This window comes from Lucilia cuprina, chromosome 5, assembly GCF_022045245.1.
Source record: "Lucilia cuprina isolate Lc7/37 chromosome 5, ASM2204524v1, whole genome shotgun sequence".
In the NCBI taxonomy this organism is placed as follows: Eukaryota; Metazoa; Arthropoda; class Insecta; order Diptera; family Calliphoridae; genus Lucilia; species Lucilia cuprina.
Window position 1 is genome coordinate 70,513,881 of NC_060953.1, and position 19,388 is coordinate 70,533,268.

At 29.4% G+C, this 19,388-nt stretch overlaps 2 protein-coding genes across 2 annotated transcripts; one reads left to right on the top strand and one right to left on the bottom strand.

Moving 5' to 3' along the window:
* The first annotated feature begins 1,861 nt into the window (after positions 1 to 1,861).
* Positions 1,862 to 9,106, top strand: LOC111691035. Its single transcript, XM_023453656.2, has 4 exons — positions 1,862 to 4,654; positions 4,723 to 4,902; positions 4,972 to 5,317; positions 8,128 to 9,106. Exons 1-4 carry the CDS (start codon positions 1,862 to 1,864, stop codon positions 8,130 to 8,132), a joined length of 3,324 nt encoding a protein of 1,107 aa, XP_023309424.1. The 3' UTR covers positions 8,133 to 9,106.
* A 7,112-nt stretch (positions 9,107 to 16,218) lies between these two features.
* Positions 16,219 to 17,616, bottom strand: LOC111691020. Its single transcript, XM_023453641.2, has 2 exons — positions 16,885 to 17,616; positions 16,219 to 16,826 (listed from the first exon to the last, which is right to left on the bottom strand). Exons 1-2 carry the CDS (start codon positions 17,034 to 17,036, stop codon positions 16,367 to 16,369), a joined length of 612 nt encoding a protein of 203 aa, XP_023309409.1. The 5' UTR covers positions 17,037 to 17,616; the 3' UTR covers positions 16,219 to 16,366.
* Between the last annotated feature and the right edge of the window lie 1,772 nt (positions 17,617 to 19,388).

The following is a 19,388-nucleotide window of genomic DNA, read 5'->3' on the forward strand; positions in this document are numbered from 1 at the left end:
CGATTTTTTGACTGACATGATTTTGCTATAATTTTTTGAAATTTATTAATATTTATGATACCTATTATTTAAAAGTTTTAATTAATTAATTTAATTAGAAATTAAACTTGACATATTGTCAAGTTTTTGGTTTTAATAAGATTGCATTATCTAAGTAGTTTTATATTGAGATTTTAAATATTTATTTTACACAAACATTATTTTTATCCAACAAAAATGTTTGTACAAAAGTTTAAATTATAACTTTATTTACTACGAAAAATCATCCGTTTTAAATACAACTCTTCAACCATTCTGTAGTTTGGTACACTCTTGCTCCCATTGACGCTACTCTTTGTTTGGCAACATTTAGTTGTTTGTTGGTTCTTGAGAGTGTAGTGTGTACTGTGTTATTAGTCCGGAATCAATGCGTTACCGTTAACCGGTCAAAAAACTTGATAATTATTTTTAATACACAAACTATTTCTCCACCATCGTTCCGCATTTGTCAGTACTATTCTGCACTTAATACTAAGCAATATCATCCTCCTTGATGGATGGCCTTATGTACAATTCCTACATTATGGTTAGGGTTTAAAGTGCGACCATTCCAAAAAATTGGCCCGATGCTGTTACAATTTACTTGTCAATGCAGGACAGAGTATGAGGTAAAACAAATTTATTCAACTGACATTATAAAAACCACGTTGATTTTCTCTACTTTGTTTAATATTTTTTACTAGAAGCTGCAAACTTACACTGTTTAATTTTGATAATATCGTTTTATCCAACATACTGACGGACTGACTTTAAAAGCAAAGTTTACTCCATTCTACTCGCTCGACAGTAATCATCAATCACAACAACAACATTCAATGGGTATGAATATTCGATAAAAATATGTACATACATACATACATATGTTTGTAGTAGGAACAATGTGTTTTGCTAACTTTTCTTTAAATTTCTTGCTTATTATTTGGAATTATTTGTCAGTCACTCGTATTGACTTGACGGTGTGTCCGACTCACCGCCTATTTAGTTTGTTTTTACTCGCTGTACGTACATATTGGTTTGTATGTGTATGTGTTTATTTATTACATACATTATATATACATACATGTATATTTATATATTATGTACTTATTCTGTCGCTAGAGCAGCTACTGCACTTGACTATATACTAAAATGTTATTTACATGGTATAGTTGTGATGTTGTACTATGTAATTTCTATCATATGTATTTACTTACCTAAATACATATGTATATGTATTTATATAGGTATGTATGTATGTATGTAAATATGTATGTACATACTTTTTTGATAAATGTATTATTATAGTGCTTAACGAATTAATTTGTTCATATTCTTATATTATTATTATATATTCCGATTCTTAACATTATACTCATTTGTTATTGCGTTAGTTATTCGCTCATAATTCATCCATATTTATGTACATATATATATATGTATGTACATATATACTTATATATAGAATCTTACATATCCAAAAATAACAAATATATACAAATTTAATTTTGTCTGCTAAATTTAAATGGTATTTTAACTGGAGCATTTAAATACTTTGCGTAGATTCTGCCAATTTACTTACCATAACCATCGATACGTTAGGATAATTTGCTACTTTACTCTTGTATACCAACGTCAAAACTGAAGTTATAATTCTAATGAATTTTAAAACGAACTTTTATAGTTAAGGACACTCAAATTTTTTCAATTTTGATTATTTGTGTAATTTATTTCAATTTCTTTCCTTTCAGATCGTATCAACAATTAAGTAATTAGTTGGCTTACTTAAAGAACTAACTAACTTGTAGATAAACAACTAGAAAAGTTACGCTTGAAGTTGTAAAACATGACAGAAGTTGATGTTTCTATTCCAGAGGGTTCTGCTTTGACGGGCGATATTCAAAATAATGAATCAAACAACAGTAACAGGGACGTTAATGAAGGACAACAACAGAATGGTTCATCCAGTGATAGCAACAGCAACAACAAAACCGACAAAAGTAAAGAAGAAGCCATGGACGTAGATGGTGTTGATACCGAAGAAGATGATTCTCAAATTACCTCATCAACGGAAAATGGGGGTAGTGCTGGCAGAGATGCAAATTGTAAAGAATTGGCAATTAAGTCCGTTGCCAGCTTAAACGAGGACTCATCGAATGCATGTGAGAGCATTTCGCAGAATTGTGATTCAGCGCCTAAAACAGGTGAGGAGAGCGTTGATAGTGTCAATAGTCTTTCGGAAAAGGCGGCCTCCAACAATGCCGATACTGAAAATGATGAAACTAATACAAATGATAGTCATGTTCAAACAAAGAAATCAATAAATAATGATGAAGATGATGGCGCCATAAGTCATGATGGTTCTATGCATTCTAAAAGTACAAATCATGTTGACGAAACATCCAATGACAATTCTAACCATACTGACGATCCTCTGGCAGTGCCGAAAAATAAACAGAAGGAGAATGGAACTGTTACCAATCAAGAGAAACAACAATCGGATGGTGGTGTTGTTGACCTGGGCGATGATTCGGATATCGAAATGTCTGAAGTGACTAATACATCAGTCAAAAATAGCAATAACAAAAAGCCCGAAGAAAACGATTCAGATGGTGCAGTGTTAATTGGATCTGATTCAGAAAATGAAAACGATAAACAGCCCGCCAAAACCACAAAGACAGCACCCCCCATTAAATCTACTGAAGTGATCGATGACGACGATGATGATGATTGTGTGGTAATCGAAGATGATAATCCAGCACCAAATGATCTCACAAAACGCAAAATGGACACTCTAAGTGAAGATTCTCAGCCGCCTAGTAAACGGCAACGTAGTAGTGCTCCGCAAATGCCTGGACAAATTAGTATTAAAGACGCAAGAACTTTAATTACACCGCCAATAGCGCAAGAGGCTACAACTAAGCGTACGCCCGACATGAATGTCTACCCTGTGAATATTACACCTGCTGCAAACTCCGGACCTCCAAAGTTAGTGCCCGTTGGTGCGCCAATATCTGCTAGTTCTTCGGCGGCTGCAGCCTTGGCGGGTTTAACTGGTTTGAATACACCGGCCAATACCAATATTCTACCTGGCCTTACTGATGAAATGTTTGTTTTGGAAGCTCCATCCTTCATAGTCCCATATATTTATGAGAAACCACCTTCGGAGCAAATAAAGGATGTGATCAAAGAAATAGAATCAAAATTTTCCTTCACTAAAGAAGACTTTGATGATGTTGATAAGGCCGACGAATTTGATATGATGACTGAACAGAACAAGGAGGATCGTGAAGAAGAAACAAAAAAGAAGAAGAAACGTCGACGTGACGACGGAGATGATGAATCCTGGTCGGAGGAAGACGAAGAATCGGAAGATGATGACGATGATGACTCGGAAACCGGTATGCGCACAAAAGTACTCATCAAAGAAGCTTCTGATGACATGACGGCCCTCAAAGGAGCGATAAAACCGGCATCATCTACGTCTTCAACGTCAGCAACAGTTGATGGTACCGCTGCAAAGCCAGGTCAAGAAAATTATTTCGAAAGTCCCTTGGGAAAATTCTTCATGGATATAGGTGTTGGTCTAGTGCAAGAATTTGTACAAAATGATTTAATTCGTTTGCAAAAACGCAAAATGCGCAAAAGTTTGGGCCGCAATACTGCTGAATTCGAAAAAGCAATTGCAGCTCTTACTGCCAATATGGAGGCTTCAAAGAAAAAGAATTCCCCTTTTAAATTCAATATGAAACGGTGCGAGTTCTGCAATTTTAAATCTGAATCTGCCTTATCAATGGCAAATCACTATGAAACACCTCATATGAATGGTGTGCTGTACAAGTGTAATTTCTGTATTTTCGAAATTCGCAACGCTACTGAAATCGTGTACCACATGGAAGCTGTTCATAACATCAAAGCACGTTTAATTAAACCGTTGCCTTATCATCAATGTCCAAATTGCGGCTTCGAGGATAATGGAAAAGCAAAATTAGCCCGTCATCAACCTGTTTGTGCGAAAAAATTCAGACCCGAAGTGAATTTAGCTCCTCCTAATGATTGGGAAGCTCCTGCCAAGATACCACGTCTCAAACCACGTCATGGACTGGTGGCAACCGCTACTGCTTATCAAGCCATGGCAGCTCAAGCTGCTGCACAAAAGGCTGCATTGGCTTCCATACAGCAACAACAACAGGCCAGAAACCTGCAGGCTGCAGCATTAGCAGCTCAAAATGCAGCCAATAAACTACGCGGGCGGGCACCTCCAGCACCGGTTAGCAAAAATGCGCAAAATGCCGGTGCCATGATGAGAGCCGCCAACCAAGTTCGTAATCCAGCAGCTACTAATGTAGTATTGCCAAACAACTATCAACTAGGTGCCGGAGGCCAAATAATACAAAACCCAATAGGCAAAAAATCAACAGGACAACCAAGTATTTCAATAACACCGCTACCTCGTCAATCAACTGGTGGAGCAGCTGGTTCATCACCATCGACTAGCAAGGTACCACCAGCTGGTATGAAACCAGGTCAAAGTCCTGGGGGCGGCAAAGCTCAATTCGTTATATGTGAGATATGTGATGTCTACATCAAGGATCTGGAACAATTGCGTAATCATATGCAGTGGATGCATAAGGTCAAAGTAAGTACCTAACTTTACAAGTTAAAATGTGTTCAGAAGAATTAATTCCGTATTCATTATTATTACAGATACACCCGAAAATGATATATAATCGACCTCCATTGAATTGCCAAAAATGTCAGTTCAGATTCTTTACTGATCAAGGTTTGGAACGGCATTTATTGGGTTCCCATGGTTTAGTGACAAGTTCTATGCAAGAGGCAGCCAATAAAGGCAAAGACGCCGGCAGATGCCCAGTATGTGGAAGGGTAAATTATATTTGTTATTGCTCTAAACACGGTTCATTATAAATAACTTTTGACTCAATGTTGTTATAGATGTATCAATGGAAACTATTGAATCATGTATCTCGTGATCATCATATGACTTTAAAACCAGCACATTTATCCTATAAGTGTACCGTCTGTACAGCAACCTTCGGCATGTACAAACAATTCGAAACACATGTGTATACAGCACATAGTACTGTGGCAAAAAAGGCAATGGATGGGAAAAAGAACTCAACCCTTCCCAGTGCGGCAGCCGGCAGCAGTTCAGGACGAAACAGTTTAAGTGCAGCCAACGATTCATTGTTGAAACCATTAAAAATTAATGATGAGATCACCATTATACCACAACCTGCATCGAAATCGCGCATTTCAAACATGGATACACACGTTATTGGTAAGTTCATTAGATAGTAAGACTTTAAAAATTAACACTAAATTTACATAGTTATACAGTGGTAGACATTCGTTTGTACGCATCACATTTTTTTAACTTTTGAAAGAAAGTAAATAATATTTTAAGAAAATAAGTTTACGGTAGTAAGGCTCTGTAATTGCTACTGATAGATTTGATTTCATTAGGTTTTGGTTAGGTAAAATGTTAAAGTGCTCCAACAAAGAATTTCTGAAGGTCTTGCCTAAAAAAGTCTATATCATCTTTAAATGCTATATTTTATTTATCTTCAATTTGTATAAGAAACATGTCCGATGTACCAGGAATTTTCAACCGAAATGTAATTTGTATTTTAACAGTGTTTTGGTTCAGTTCGCACAATAAACTCTTGTAACGACCTAAACTAAGAGAAGGTTAGCTCATTTTCACTTGAAAATATTAGCTCCATTCTTCAACATTTTAAAATAGTTTTATGTTAGTTTTAAAACAGAATGAGTATCTGTAAGGAAATAATTAAAAATATTGTTTAAAATAAACCTTAATTCTGACGTTTTGATAAAAATTTTCCTAATTTAATTTCGCAGCGATAAAATCGGAATTTTTACCAAAAATATATCTTTATAAAGATTTCTATAATTTGTATGGCTGTAAAACGAATGTCTTAACGAAAATTTATTTTTGTCCGATATTTTTATTAGAGAAAAATATTTTATAATAAGGGTTTCATTTAAACGTTCAAAACCCTCGTAAACTGTGAAACCTGTGCATGTTTCCATGCACAACCCTTATAAGTTTGAGCAACTATTTAGACTGGCAAACACATTGTGCATTTAATAAATCCGTTCGCTATTGTTCACTTTTAAATTTATTGACTTGAATATTCACATTTAAAACATATTTCGTTAAATTTTTTTTAAATAATTAATTTATAATTTTTTGATTTTGTTTTTAAGTGTTTATAAATATTGTAATTGAACAGAATTTGAACAGTGTTAGAAAAACTACGTTTGCTGCCAAGAATTATATTATTGCTTTAACTACTGCTCTAAACAATTGTCTGAAGTTGTAGCAGTGGCATTTGTTTTGCTTTATAATCATACGTTTTTAAAACTATTGCTACTTATAAAAAAGTAAATCTCAAATATAGCAGTAGTAATAAATTAGTAGAAGTAGAAATAGTTCTAAATAAAACATAAACTACAATTGGGGTAGTAGATTAAAAATATAAATAATTTTATTGCTGCTTTTGAAAAGTAGCAATAGAAATCTTTCGTTCTATTGCTACCAAATAATTGAGGTAGCAATAGAATAAAAATTGAAGTAGCAATAGAAAAAGTAAAAAACTTCGAAAACAAAAAATAAACTAACAAATACACATATCCCAACGGGAAAAATGTTCAGTATAGGGGCCTTACTAAAGGCATTATTCTATAGACACATGTACATCAAGTCGCATTGAAAAATCGTTTTAATTATACATGCTTACTTAAAAAGGCTTGTAGATGGTCATCTGTCGAAGGCTTTTTATAAGATTTTCAGTCGAAGAATTTGTATTCATTAGAACTTATAAAAATCTTATGAAGAAAATTTTCATACAAAATTTGATACATAATCCTTGATAAATATACAGGAATCCTTTTAGTAGTGAACATAATGAGAAATTAATATCGCAACTTTATAATACGTAAATATGTCTTTAGAAGGCCCACAAATCGAAGTCCTAAATTTAATCCCGCAGCTTGTGCCTTTTTTCTGAATGACGTATTTTTTTCGTATTTTAATAAAAAAATTATTTTTATGCTACCAAAATTTTAAGCTACCAAAAATTTAATTAGCATTGCTACCTAGAACTGCTACCAAAATAAAGTAGCAAAGCTACCAAATTTTTAATTGTTGAAAAATATAATAACATTTATTGCTACTTGAAGAAAATATTTAGTGCTACTATTTGAAGTATTCAATTGCTACATTAAAATATTTAAATACCAATGACTCTACTACTGTTATTAAAATTTGTATTTTTTGCTACATCTTTAACTACTGCTACCAAAATCTAAAGGTTTTAAACACTGAATTTGAACAGGGATTTCATGAAACAAGTCGAATAAACTTGCTCAATTGCACAAATGGGAAACTTAAACGCTGAAAACCCTTAATATATTTTTTATTATTTAATAACTATGGTGTATTGATTCCAGTTCTATAGTTCACCTGAAAAGAAAACATGTTGCGTACAAACGATTGTTTACCACTGTATTCGCCTTAAATGCAAAAAGACGTAACAACAATTAAAAATTGTCTCCAATTTTTAGAACTCTATCATCATAACTCCGACCGAATTAATTCAGAACGAATTATTAGTTATTTCCCCGAGAAAACAGAAGCACTTAATAAATTTGTCATAAAATTAAGTTTTAAATAAATTTCATCATTCAACAGTCGATTGATGTTAAATTTTCCCAATTACAATAGATTATAAAATAGATTGCAATTACAGAAATCATGTATGATAAAAAAATGCAGAAAATAGTGGTTACGACTTTAAACATAAATTCTCTGTATCCAAATACATATATATACATACATACATACATACATACATACATACATACATACATACATACATACATACATACATATTTTATTTTAAAATATTTATATGGTAAAATTAAATTATTTTTATAAAACACGCTTTCCTATTCCGACTTTTCACTCAATCTGGAATAGTATTTTTTCATCGCTTATTACATAATTATAAACTATTTGTAAAATTACTTGTCACGACAATTTATATTATATATCTTTATTTTTAGATTAATTTACGTTGAAATGAAGCAATACAGAAGGAACATCCCACAACGACAAATCTTTTTAAGGGCTACAACAAAATATTGCTAGACTATTGCTAGTAACACAAAAGGGACGTCAGTAAAATTTGCTACCAATACAATACATATAATGAAATATGAAGGAAACCTCCAAGGTTCTCTAACGCATATAACAAATTGCAAATTTTGAATTAAAAAAAACTGCAACTATAATGTTTTAATGGCTAAGCGCTCTGTAAAATATTTATTTAACACCACTCACATTTCCTCGCCAACAATATAGAGAAAATAAAAATATCTATCCTTTTTTATCGTTTTCTAATCTTTTTGAAATCTTCTTCTAATCCTACTCAATGTTATTAACAGCAACAGTGAACTTTAACTATTTACATACAATCAATATAAATACCATTGTTAATATACACAAGCTATGGCCAATTCTTGTTCGAAACGTTCGTTTAGCATAACTTTCCATTTTTATTTTAGTTTAGATTTTGTTTAAGCCTACACTGAATAATGAATTTCGTTTTCGAAACACAAGAAACAAATAAACAAACAAAAAACAAAAGTTTTAACTTTAATTAAATGAACATAAAAAATATATATACATATGCATACATATAAAAAAGTTGATAACTAATTAAAAATTATTAAAAAAAAGTTACAAAACCACAAGTGGTATATGTACATTAGTTAAAAAATAAATACCTAATAAGTGTAGTACAGTAGTAATATATTTATATATACTGATGATATATGTATATCTATAATATGTATGTAACAAATACAAGCAAAAAATGAGAAAATATTAATTTATTTAACGTGAATTTTAGTTATAACAGTTTTTTATACATAGAATGGATCGATCTGCTTTCCGAATTCTAAATATGATGAAATTGTTAGTACACGTTAATTTCTTATTTAATAAAAACAGAAACAAAAAAATATAATTTTAGTTTATAAATGATAAAATGAAATAAAAAAATATACATAATGATGTATGTATGATTAATCACTGCTCTAATCTAGAAAAGAAGAAAATTCATAAAGGAACCCCTCCCCTAATAAAACAAAAAATCTATAAGGTATACATATTAAAGGTAAATTTATTATTACATAATTTATATTATTATTTTTAGTTTCGAAACAAAAAAAACTTCTTATTAAATAATACAATAAAAAAACCCTTTTAAAACACAAATAAAAACGACTTTTCCTTTCTTGAATTATTGTCAAACAAACAAAACCAAATGTATAATTCACTTATACAATAACGAGCTGACGGCCACATATGCTAGTGCTCTACACTACATTTCTTACGCCCGAATTCAGAATGAAGAGAAGAAAACAATTTTTTAAATCTTGTATGAAAACTACTCAGTTTTTGTTAGTGTTTTCCATTTTAAATTTAAATTTTAAATATTGTTTTACATTCTTTTATTCTTACACAGAAAACAGTTTCAGCATAAATACTATGAACTGCTTTCATTGATAAAAGTTAATAATATTTAAGAATAAGTTCCTAAATTGTATGCATTTTTTAATTATTATTTTTTCAAACATAATCTAGAAGCCTTGACTTAAAATCAGAGACAGAAAATAATTATTATCTATGAAATTTTTGCTTAAAAAAATCAGTATGAAAGAATCGTCATAGAAGTGTTTTGAATGTACCAAAATCGTCATAGAAGTGTTTTGAATGTACCAAAATATTTCCCCAACCTTTTTAAAATGATTTCTTCAATAAACTTTTTTTTCATGATTTTTATAATAAAAATTATTTTTGATTTTTATTCTATATATTTCAATAAAAAATTATTTATGATTTTTTAATAATATTCACTTAGTAATTTTTATTTATTCAAACACAAAATAGAAATCAATCAATGATTTTTATTTTTCTAAACATTGATTTTTGTTTGAAAATTTTACGAAAAATATAAAAAATACAAATCAAAAGCAATTTGTATTTTATGAGAAAAGAAATACTAACCAAATAAAATTTTTATTTTATTTTTTTTTAAATAAAAATAACAATTACTGTCTCTGCTTAAAATATTTCAAATGTATTTTTATTTTCTTGTTAACAAAAATGTTTGAAATTTTCGTAGGAAAATTTTGTGTTTGTTTATGATTTTTAGAATAAAATCGATGAAATATGCGCGTAATTGGCGGGATTTTATGAAGAAAATATATTTAGGTATGATTGCTGATGTTTTCTTGTTTAAGATTTAATTTTTCAGCATTTCAATTTATATTTTTTTATTATACAAAATACGATAAAAAAGGATTACTATCTACTAAATATGGAAACAGATTAGTAGATAATAGACTTTGTTTGGCAATTTGTTCATAAATATTGCAGAAAAAAGTAAGAATTCTTAAAAATTCCGTAACCGACATATGTAAATGTATAATACATTTTACGACAATTTTTTTAATAATAATTAGGTTAGGAAAGGCCAATCCAAAATGTTTACAATCTGGCTCCGAATCCATCCTTTTACAGCTGTAGCGGTATGTATCTTGTTGAAATATTAACGTTATTGCACCCGAAATTTCTCGTTATTGAAATTGTCCCCCAAATCATGTCACTTCGAATCAGAAAGAGCTTTGCTTCCAAAAATCATAAAAATAACAATTATATCCATATAATATAATTCTTATAATTATATTAATATCACGATAAATGGTAATAAAGAAGAAACTAAATTTTCAGTTCTTTTAATTTTTTTTATATTTTTTTTTTATATTATAACGATATCGAAACGATATCACCTATGTAATAAAATTTATAAGTAAGTAATATCGTTCTCGTATCGAAAACGATAGTATGTACCGACTAAATTGTACCTATCCTAATAATATCGTTTTTCCATGAAATTATAATATCGTTTACGCGATCATAATATCCAAAAATAACGAAAGTAAAATCGCAGCTTTTATTCTGTATGGTCTTTTGTTAAACATTTCGATACCCTGCCAACAATTTCTATCCAAATTGCAACCATAACGTTACAGCTTAAAGTTAAAAACAATCTAATTTGATATAATCTGAGTGATAATCGGAAGAAACTGTTCCGCCTGTTTAATACTTACTTGATGTGTCAATTTCGTTTCAGTTTCAATTCATTTTTTTATAATATAAAAGTGAGTAAAAGTAGTAAATTTCCAATTTTGATTTCATACTCTTTTATGTTATAAAAACGACTTTATAATAAATTTTTTTTACTTCTCCTTTTTTATATTGATTTACACTCACTAATCTCTCGCTGGTGCTTATTATATATTAAACACAATTTATTACAAATCTAAATTTCACAATGTATCACACAACTGATCACAATGAAATAAATACATTTACTGAAATGTGCAAACAATTTTTCTTCTGAATGTCGTATTTCCATCAGAACTAGTAACTCGAAGTGCTTCAAATTCGGATGAAAAACCTATGAATTTTACATTAGTGTATCATTGGAGGGATGTTGTTCATTTTTGGCAACTCTGAACTACATCTAATCTTAGTTTAAGAAGCAGTTAAATCCGATATTTGGATGTGAAAATAAAACACAACTGGGTTTTCATTTGTAAGGAAATATTTGGTTTATAAAAGTGAATAGTATGTAATCGCATTTTTAGATGTGATTAAGATGTAATTTGTAAAGTGTGATATTAATTATTTTTAGCTGGGGTATTAAAAAGTGATCGTTTTTGAAAATTTTATTCTATCTACATATTATCATTTAATTTTCCTTTTGATATATTAAAACTCACTAAAATATAACAAAATTATGATCAGAATTAAAAAGTAATGTATTTTGTTTTTGTAATTTTTTAACTTAGCACTGAGAAACATAAAATTGAGCCTTTATAGTGGCTATTTAGTTCATGTATCCGAAATTGCATACATACATTTTTAGATACATTCATAGAATAATATTTTTCATAAAATCTGCGTTGCATTTCAACTTATCACAAAATTTAAATATAAAAATTCGCGCATTTCTTTTAGTTTTATTTTATTTATCGAAATTAAATTTATTTCATTTGAAAGCTTTTCTTGAAAATTTTATAATTAAATTATTTTTATGTTTGAAATATTTTTCAAATGTTTGTATTCTTTATTGGAAACAAAATATATTAAATCTATATTATAATAAAATCGTTTTCAATTGTAAAATATGATATAATAATCGCATTAAGAATGTAAGTTTTCCTTATCATATTGTTCTTTGATTTATTGGGTAGTGAGAGTTAAAGACATTTTCTGAAAGGGGCCTTATATTGGGGGTAAGGTTAATTATAGGCCGATTCTCATAAGATTCAGAAGATTAATTTTTGCTCGTAAGAAACCTTCTTATGGCGTATTTCAGTCCAAAACATGTATTTTGAAGCAAGTAAGGAACTATAATGTAATTTTTCGGAGGGGACTACCTGGTAGAGAGAATTTGGCTGATATAAGACTTACTTATGTAAAATTTCATCGCTTTACTCGCATTTTTAAAACAGCTGTTGTTTTGCTTCTGTAAAATATGAATAATTTTCGGGTTTTTAAATAAATTAAAAGTGAAAAGTTTCGTGAGTGCGTTTAGTTCTCACATTTTGTTTTTTTTCTCTCAGAGCTAGTCTGCGTGAAGAGAATATGTATATACACTATATGTCTCTAGCTCTATCCGTTCGGACTCTATCATGCTTTCAACAGACGGATAGACATGACTAGATTGTCTAATAATTTAATAAGGACCCAGAATATATAAACTTTTGTGAGGTATGATCAATATTTAGATGTGTTACAAACGGAATGACTGAATTTGGCTTCTTCTTTTTCTATTTAAACTATTTGTAAGAAATTTTATTTCATTAAGAAAGTCCTTTATAATGATGAAGATAAAAGCGGAATTGACATGAATTCTGACGCAAATATAAATTTCATTTTGAAAATAAATATTACATAATTTTTTGTTGCAAGAACATGATAAGCCACATTGAAAATATACTAAAATTTGTTTTTTGATAATAAAAAAATATTCAATTATTGTTAAGCAATAACTTGATAAGCCACAATTTTTTTGTAAAACACTGATTTCCACTTTATTTATGATATCCAACTTTTTGCAACCTATAGCTATCGAATTTATGTGATTACTAAGTGTATTTAAAGCATAAATTAAGAAAATCTTGTTTTTTGAGAATTTTTTTTAACTTAAATGTCGTTTTACTAAAAATTTAATTTTTGTGGCATATCGATTTACTGCAATAAGCCCTTCAATTTAAAAATTTTAACATGCCAACAAAAAGTAATGATCACAGAAACCGAAAATATGCTCATTAGAAGTCATAAAAGTTTTATAAAGAAAAATTTTTGCCGAAATTTTATGCATAAAACTTTGGGAAATGAATATGAATCCATTTAGAAGAGGAAGCTAAATCCTTCTGGAATATTTCTTGAGAGAAGGCAACTAAACTTTGAAAAAGGATACATTTAGGATTATTAGACCCTTTACCTTCTTGAGAAAAGTATATATATATATATATATATATATATATATTATATAATATATATATATATATATATATAAATATATTATATATATAGTATATATAATATATTATATTATATATATATATATAAATATATATATATATATATATACCCCCAATATAAGGCCCCTTTCAGAAAATGTCTTTAACTCTCACTACCCAATAAATCAAAGAACAATATGATAAGGAAAACTTACATTCTTAATGCGATTATTATATCATATTTTCTTGAGAAAAGTATATATATATATATATATTATATATATATATATATATATATTAATATAATATATATATATATATATATATATATATATATAATATATATATATATATATATATATTGGATAAACTTTTTTGATTTTCCTAACACTCTGCAAAAATAAAACGAAGTATTACGAACATTTATCACCATTTCAAAAGTAGCACGTAGTTGTTGTGAAATATATGTTTTTTTTGGCTTTAGTATTAAATGTGTCTATTACCATTATTAATGTTACTACAATTTCACTTCCAAAAAAGAGCATTGAAATTACTTCCTGAGACTTTAGAAGTTGTGAATTTGGAATCAAATTAATCCTTAATATCTTCATAAATATGGGGTTAATTATATAAACACTGCTTAAAATATGTACTATATAGCTATAATTGCTCGAATTCATCCTTATAAGAGTTCTCTGGTGTGGTAAAAAAAGTTTGATATTTTTAATCGGTTACAGTGTTTAATCGGTGGCAGTGTGATTCGAATTTTTTTTCAAACTGAACATATTAAAATTTAGCAAAAAATATTTGAACTTTGTTTTGGTATTCACCAAATATAAAGCAAGACGATTATAAAATTTTAGACCGCAAAATCCAGAACACAGGCTTTAGAAATACAATAGAATAATGTTTCGACAAATCAGCAATAAATTTTGCAAATTCAAATGAGCTTTTAAAGTCTTTCGCCTGTATTTATAAAAACTTATTTTAGGTTTATTAACCATTTTGAACCAAAATTGTATTTATAAACGTCAAATAGATTAAAATACCTTCAATTGCAAAATACAATAAGGGTTTTCATTTAAACGTTCAAACCCCTCGTAAACTGTGCAACCTGTACATGTTTCCATTTTAGCAATTGACTTGTATAGAAATTGATTTGCACAACCCTTATAAGTTTGAGCGACTATTTAGACAGGCAAACACCTTTCGACCTTTCGACCTTTCTTAATGCCAACAATAAGCTGATTTTTAACAAATTTTTTCTGAGATAAACCTTTTTAGTTAATTTAAGTTGATAACGAAAGGGCCAAATAGACACACTTTTTTCATACCACAACAGGTTTGCACAAACGTAAAATATTAGTATATTTGTCAATCCGCTTGTGTTGTCTATTTGGGCCTTTATTCATAACAATTTATCACAGGTTTATAAGACAATTTTCCATACAAAATTTGGGTTTTTTGGGTTTTAATCAGGTTTGCGGAGCATTAAGGAGAAACCCCCACCAAATGACTTATTCCTTCATATAGGAAGTTGGAGCATCCGAACTTAATTTCATTAAAAGTATTGTTGGTCTCCACCAGAAATAAGTTTTTGAGTTTTAATGGTCTCAACCAGTACATATTTGAGTTTAAATGGTCTCCACCAGGTTATATCGTGAGTATTTTATGGTATCCACCACTTAAAAACATAAGCTCAGTGTGGGCGCGAGAAGTAATTCTGTCGAAAGCCCCGCAACAAACACAAGTCTGATCGTCCTTAAAAAATAAAAACGATGACGCGAAAGTTGTTCCCCAAAACAGACCTGATTGCAACTGATACTTGAACCTCTGTGTTATTTTGTATGAAAAATTTGTTGACGTTTATTTTATATTAATTTTAAAAACTAAAATTATCAATGAAAATTATATAAAAAAAAACTATTAGAAAATTAAGAAAAATATGTACAAAATCAAATAGTGCTATTGTGCCCTCAAGATACTCGCGAGTTTTAAAAAGAATTGGTTGCTAGCATTGTGAACACCCCCTGAAAATGTTGCCAGCATTTTGAATCCTACTTAAACCTTTGATAAAATGTTAGGAATAAGGCAGTGATTATTTTTCTTAAAAGTTCGTTTTAATCATTAAAAATGTATTATGAACAAAAATATAAAATTAAGAAAACCAAATCAAGAAATATTTTATCCTAGTTGTACGCAAAAATAACACATAAAATTACTGCCAAATTGTACAGTGCTGGCAAGTTAAACAAAAAATACCACAATTGCTATTGTAGGTTTATTGTTTGTTTATAAATATCAATTTTATTAATGGTTTTTAAGGCTGAAGTGTCCTTTAACTATTGTGTGCATTTAAATTAACATAAGATTTTTTATGAATACAAGAGTTTTTCTTTAGGATATGATCGAAAATATCTCCATATTTGACATGATCTATTGAAATGGAGTATGTCACTTGAATCTGCTACTGAATATGTTTGCATGAACCTCAAATAAATAAAAAAACATTCTTTATAACGGTGAAGTAGACTTTTGGAAACGTGTTGTATAATTATTGATGAATACATGAAAATTTCTTATTTATTATATTCTTTATATTGATCTACAATATAATTATTTCTACAAAATGATATGCTTTCTAATTTGTATTTTAAATGCGCCAGTCTTTCTAGCCTCTAAACATACATCTATGTGATTTCTAATGAGATTTCATCGAATTGGCAACAATATCATCTCTCTGTGAGGATAATGGCTCTGACGAAGGGAATAGTGCAGCTGCTTCAGGTATAGTGGCTATTTCTTCCATATTGACAATTCTTGGTTTTTCTTCGTCACTCACATTTGATTTGGTTAGTTTATAGAACGCAGTATCACTGTGTGTAATATTAACAATACTGCCCGTAAGGGGAAGTGTTTGTAATAATTCCGAAGCACTACTAAAGGCACCGATGTTAACCGGGGCGATGCCGGTCAATACTTGGCCACTTACATTGGTTTGTATGGGTAGGGGAATATTGCCTAAATCAATGTGACTTTCATTAGTGTGGGCATCAAAGAAGGTTAAATCCACACGTTCTTGGCTCTCAAAGCTGGTAGTATCATTGTCGTCCACTTCAGTTAAAATTCCAATTTCATAGACAACAGCCTTTACTACATACCTGTGTGGAAATTAATTTAATTTTTAATAGAAGGTGATAGTATATATTTTAGACTTACAAATTTTTAGGAGAATCATTAATACTAGCTCGCAAATCCTCAATGGTATCATTATCAATACCCGAACTGGCATCTAGTAATGGTAGAGACCAACCAAATGCGGCCAATGTGGCTATTGTATACCACAAAGCAATAACCTGAATAGTTTTCATATTCACGGCCTATGTACACTTTAATTTCTTACAAAATTAAACAATTTTGTTTTCACTCCAATGTTTCAAATGAAATAATCCTTCTTTTTGTTATTAAATTACGCTTTTGTTACAAACTTTTAAGGTTTTTGTTAATTTTTTCCTATTGCATCAGAAGCAGACTGAAACGCGAACTAATTTGAGCTCTTATAAAACTTTAAACAATCTTTTATAGGATTTATCGAATTTAGTATTGATTTTCTGTTTTCGAGTATCTCTATTATAAATATTACCGATACAACCGCATGTAATTAACATCAATATTGTTAATTGCCAATGTGGAATTATATTGTTGTGTAGCTGTAGAGTAGTTCAGAGAAAAAGTGCTAGATTTGGAGGTTATTAATTTGATGATTATTTTTAAGTTGTGGAAATGTGTTAATTAATTGTGCTCGTTTTGAAGCGTGTTTCGTACATCGGTAACAGTAATACTTAAGTGCTAAGAATGTTAGATTCTTAATGGCATCGTAAAGACAATAACATTTTTTAATCTTTGTTATAGTTGAAACAAAATGATGAGAACTTTATATCTATCTATCTATCTATCTATCTATCTATCCATCTATCTATCTATCTATCTATCTATCTATCTATCTATCTATCTATCTATCTATCTATCTATCTATCTATCTATCTATCTATCTATCTATCTATCTATCTATCTATCTATCTATCTATCTATCTATCTATCTATCTATCTATCTATCTATCTATCTATCTATCTATCTATCTATCTATCTATCTATCTATCTATCTATTTAAATAATGGAGTAATGTTTGTTTATAGTCAGTAACTAAAAATAAAGTTAATATATTTTTCTTTTCGAATCAAATAACAATCACATATTACACATTTTATAGTGCTTATAATATGCACTATAAAATCGCATATTTTGCATTTTTAGTGCATAAAAACTCTTGGCTATCACAAATCCCTCAATTCCCAATTGAAAAATCCCAAAAATAGATTTTTTAGCCTAATATCCATACGAAGAGCGGTGTTATCGACAGTCTTTATGGACAAGTCGTTTAAGAGCGCATTGGACTATAACCCCCGTATTCATAAAGATATTAATCGATTATTTTAGGTTTATTACCTTACAAAATTCCTACGATAAACCATCAATATCTTTATTAAGCATTTATGAATATGGGGGTAAGACATTAATTCAAATGAAATTAGATCCGTATTTTAAAGAATAAAAGTCGTATATTTATATTTTTTGCTTTTACAATGTAACACATTAACAAAGTAGAATAAAAACAGCTGTTTCTTTTTTTGTATGTGTTTATATAAAAATACATATTGATCTAATGCGACAAGCTCTTTTTTGAATTATTTCAAAAAATGAAGATAGCCTGTCAAATTTTCCATCAGTATTTTCTCTCAATATGTGATGGTTTCATTACACATTGCTTATTGTATAATGTACAAATAGCTTTAAAAGAATTACAGAATTTCTTCCTCTTATAATTTGAATACCACTGTAATGTTTTCAAATCATAAACGCATATGCGATCTACGAACATTTTCATAATTTTTATTTATTTATTTCAGATGTATCTTTGAAGTGAAGACGATGAGTTATCAAAGCGACGACATTGTCTGAAAATAAAAAAAAAACAATCAAAAACATATTTTTAAACAAACTCAGAATACTCGAATCAAATTTCATAAAATTAAACTAAGAAATTTGACAGGTCTCCCGGAGTTCGTTATAAACGGGGTTGAATGTACATTAATTTTATAAAATTAAACCATAATGTTTTTAAAACAAACTAAGGTGATAGGGCTAAGGCGAATACAGAATAGTCATTTTATTTGCAAAACTATAGATATATAAAAAAATATAACTTTAAATTCACACTTAACATTATTGTTGGATTTATCAATCAGTATCGTTTACCAGATTAAACTAATTATATCCGCATCCCAATTGTTTATTGACAACATCGAAACAAAATCCAACTTCATGCATATCGCTCATTTACTTAATGACTGGTATATTTAAGTAATAATCGGTTGAGAATTAGGAAACAATGACTCACACCGAAATTAACACGGATGATATTTGTAATAGGGCATAAGTCAATTATCCCTTTGTGCTGATGTTTGTAATACCCAAAAAAGTTGGCCCCAAATCCACCTTAAAGTATACCAATAGGCTCAGAAACACTTTCTGAGTCGATTTAGCTATGTCCGTCTGTGTGTCCATGTAAAGTTTGTTCGCACGCTACAGGTCGCAATTTATAAATTAATTTAGCACATACTCTTCACATACTCTCCCAAGGACAAACGTTATTGAAAATGGT

What these genes read in the sequence shown, in the direction of transcription:
- LOC111691020 (XM_023453641.2), bottom strand. Translation starts at nt 17,036, where the DNA reads ATGAAAACTATTCAGGTTATTGCTTTGTGGTATACAATAGCCACATTG. An exon ending in AATGATTCTCCTAAAAATTT is followed by an intron (nt 16,827 to 16,884) that starts GTAAGTCTAAAA and finishes ATTTCCACACAG; the next exon opens with GTATGTAGTAAAGGCTGTTG.
- LOC111691035 (XM_023453656.2), top strand. Translation starts at nt 1,862, where the DNA reads ATGACAGAAGTTGATGTTTCTATTCCAGAGGGTTCTGCTTTGACGGGC. An exon ending in AGTGGATGCATAAGGTCAAA is followed by an intron (nt 4,655 to 4,722) that starts GTAAGTACCTAA and finishes TTATTATTACAG; the next exon opens with ATACACCCGAAAATGATATA. An exon ending in GATGCCCAGTATGTGGAAGG is followed by an intron (nt 4,903 to 4,971) that starts GTAAATTATATT and finishes ATGTTGTTATAG; the next exon opens with ATGTATCAATGGAAACTATT.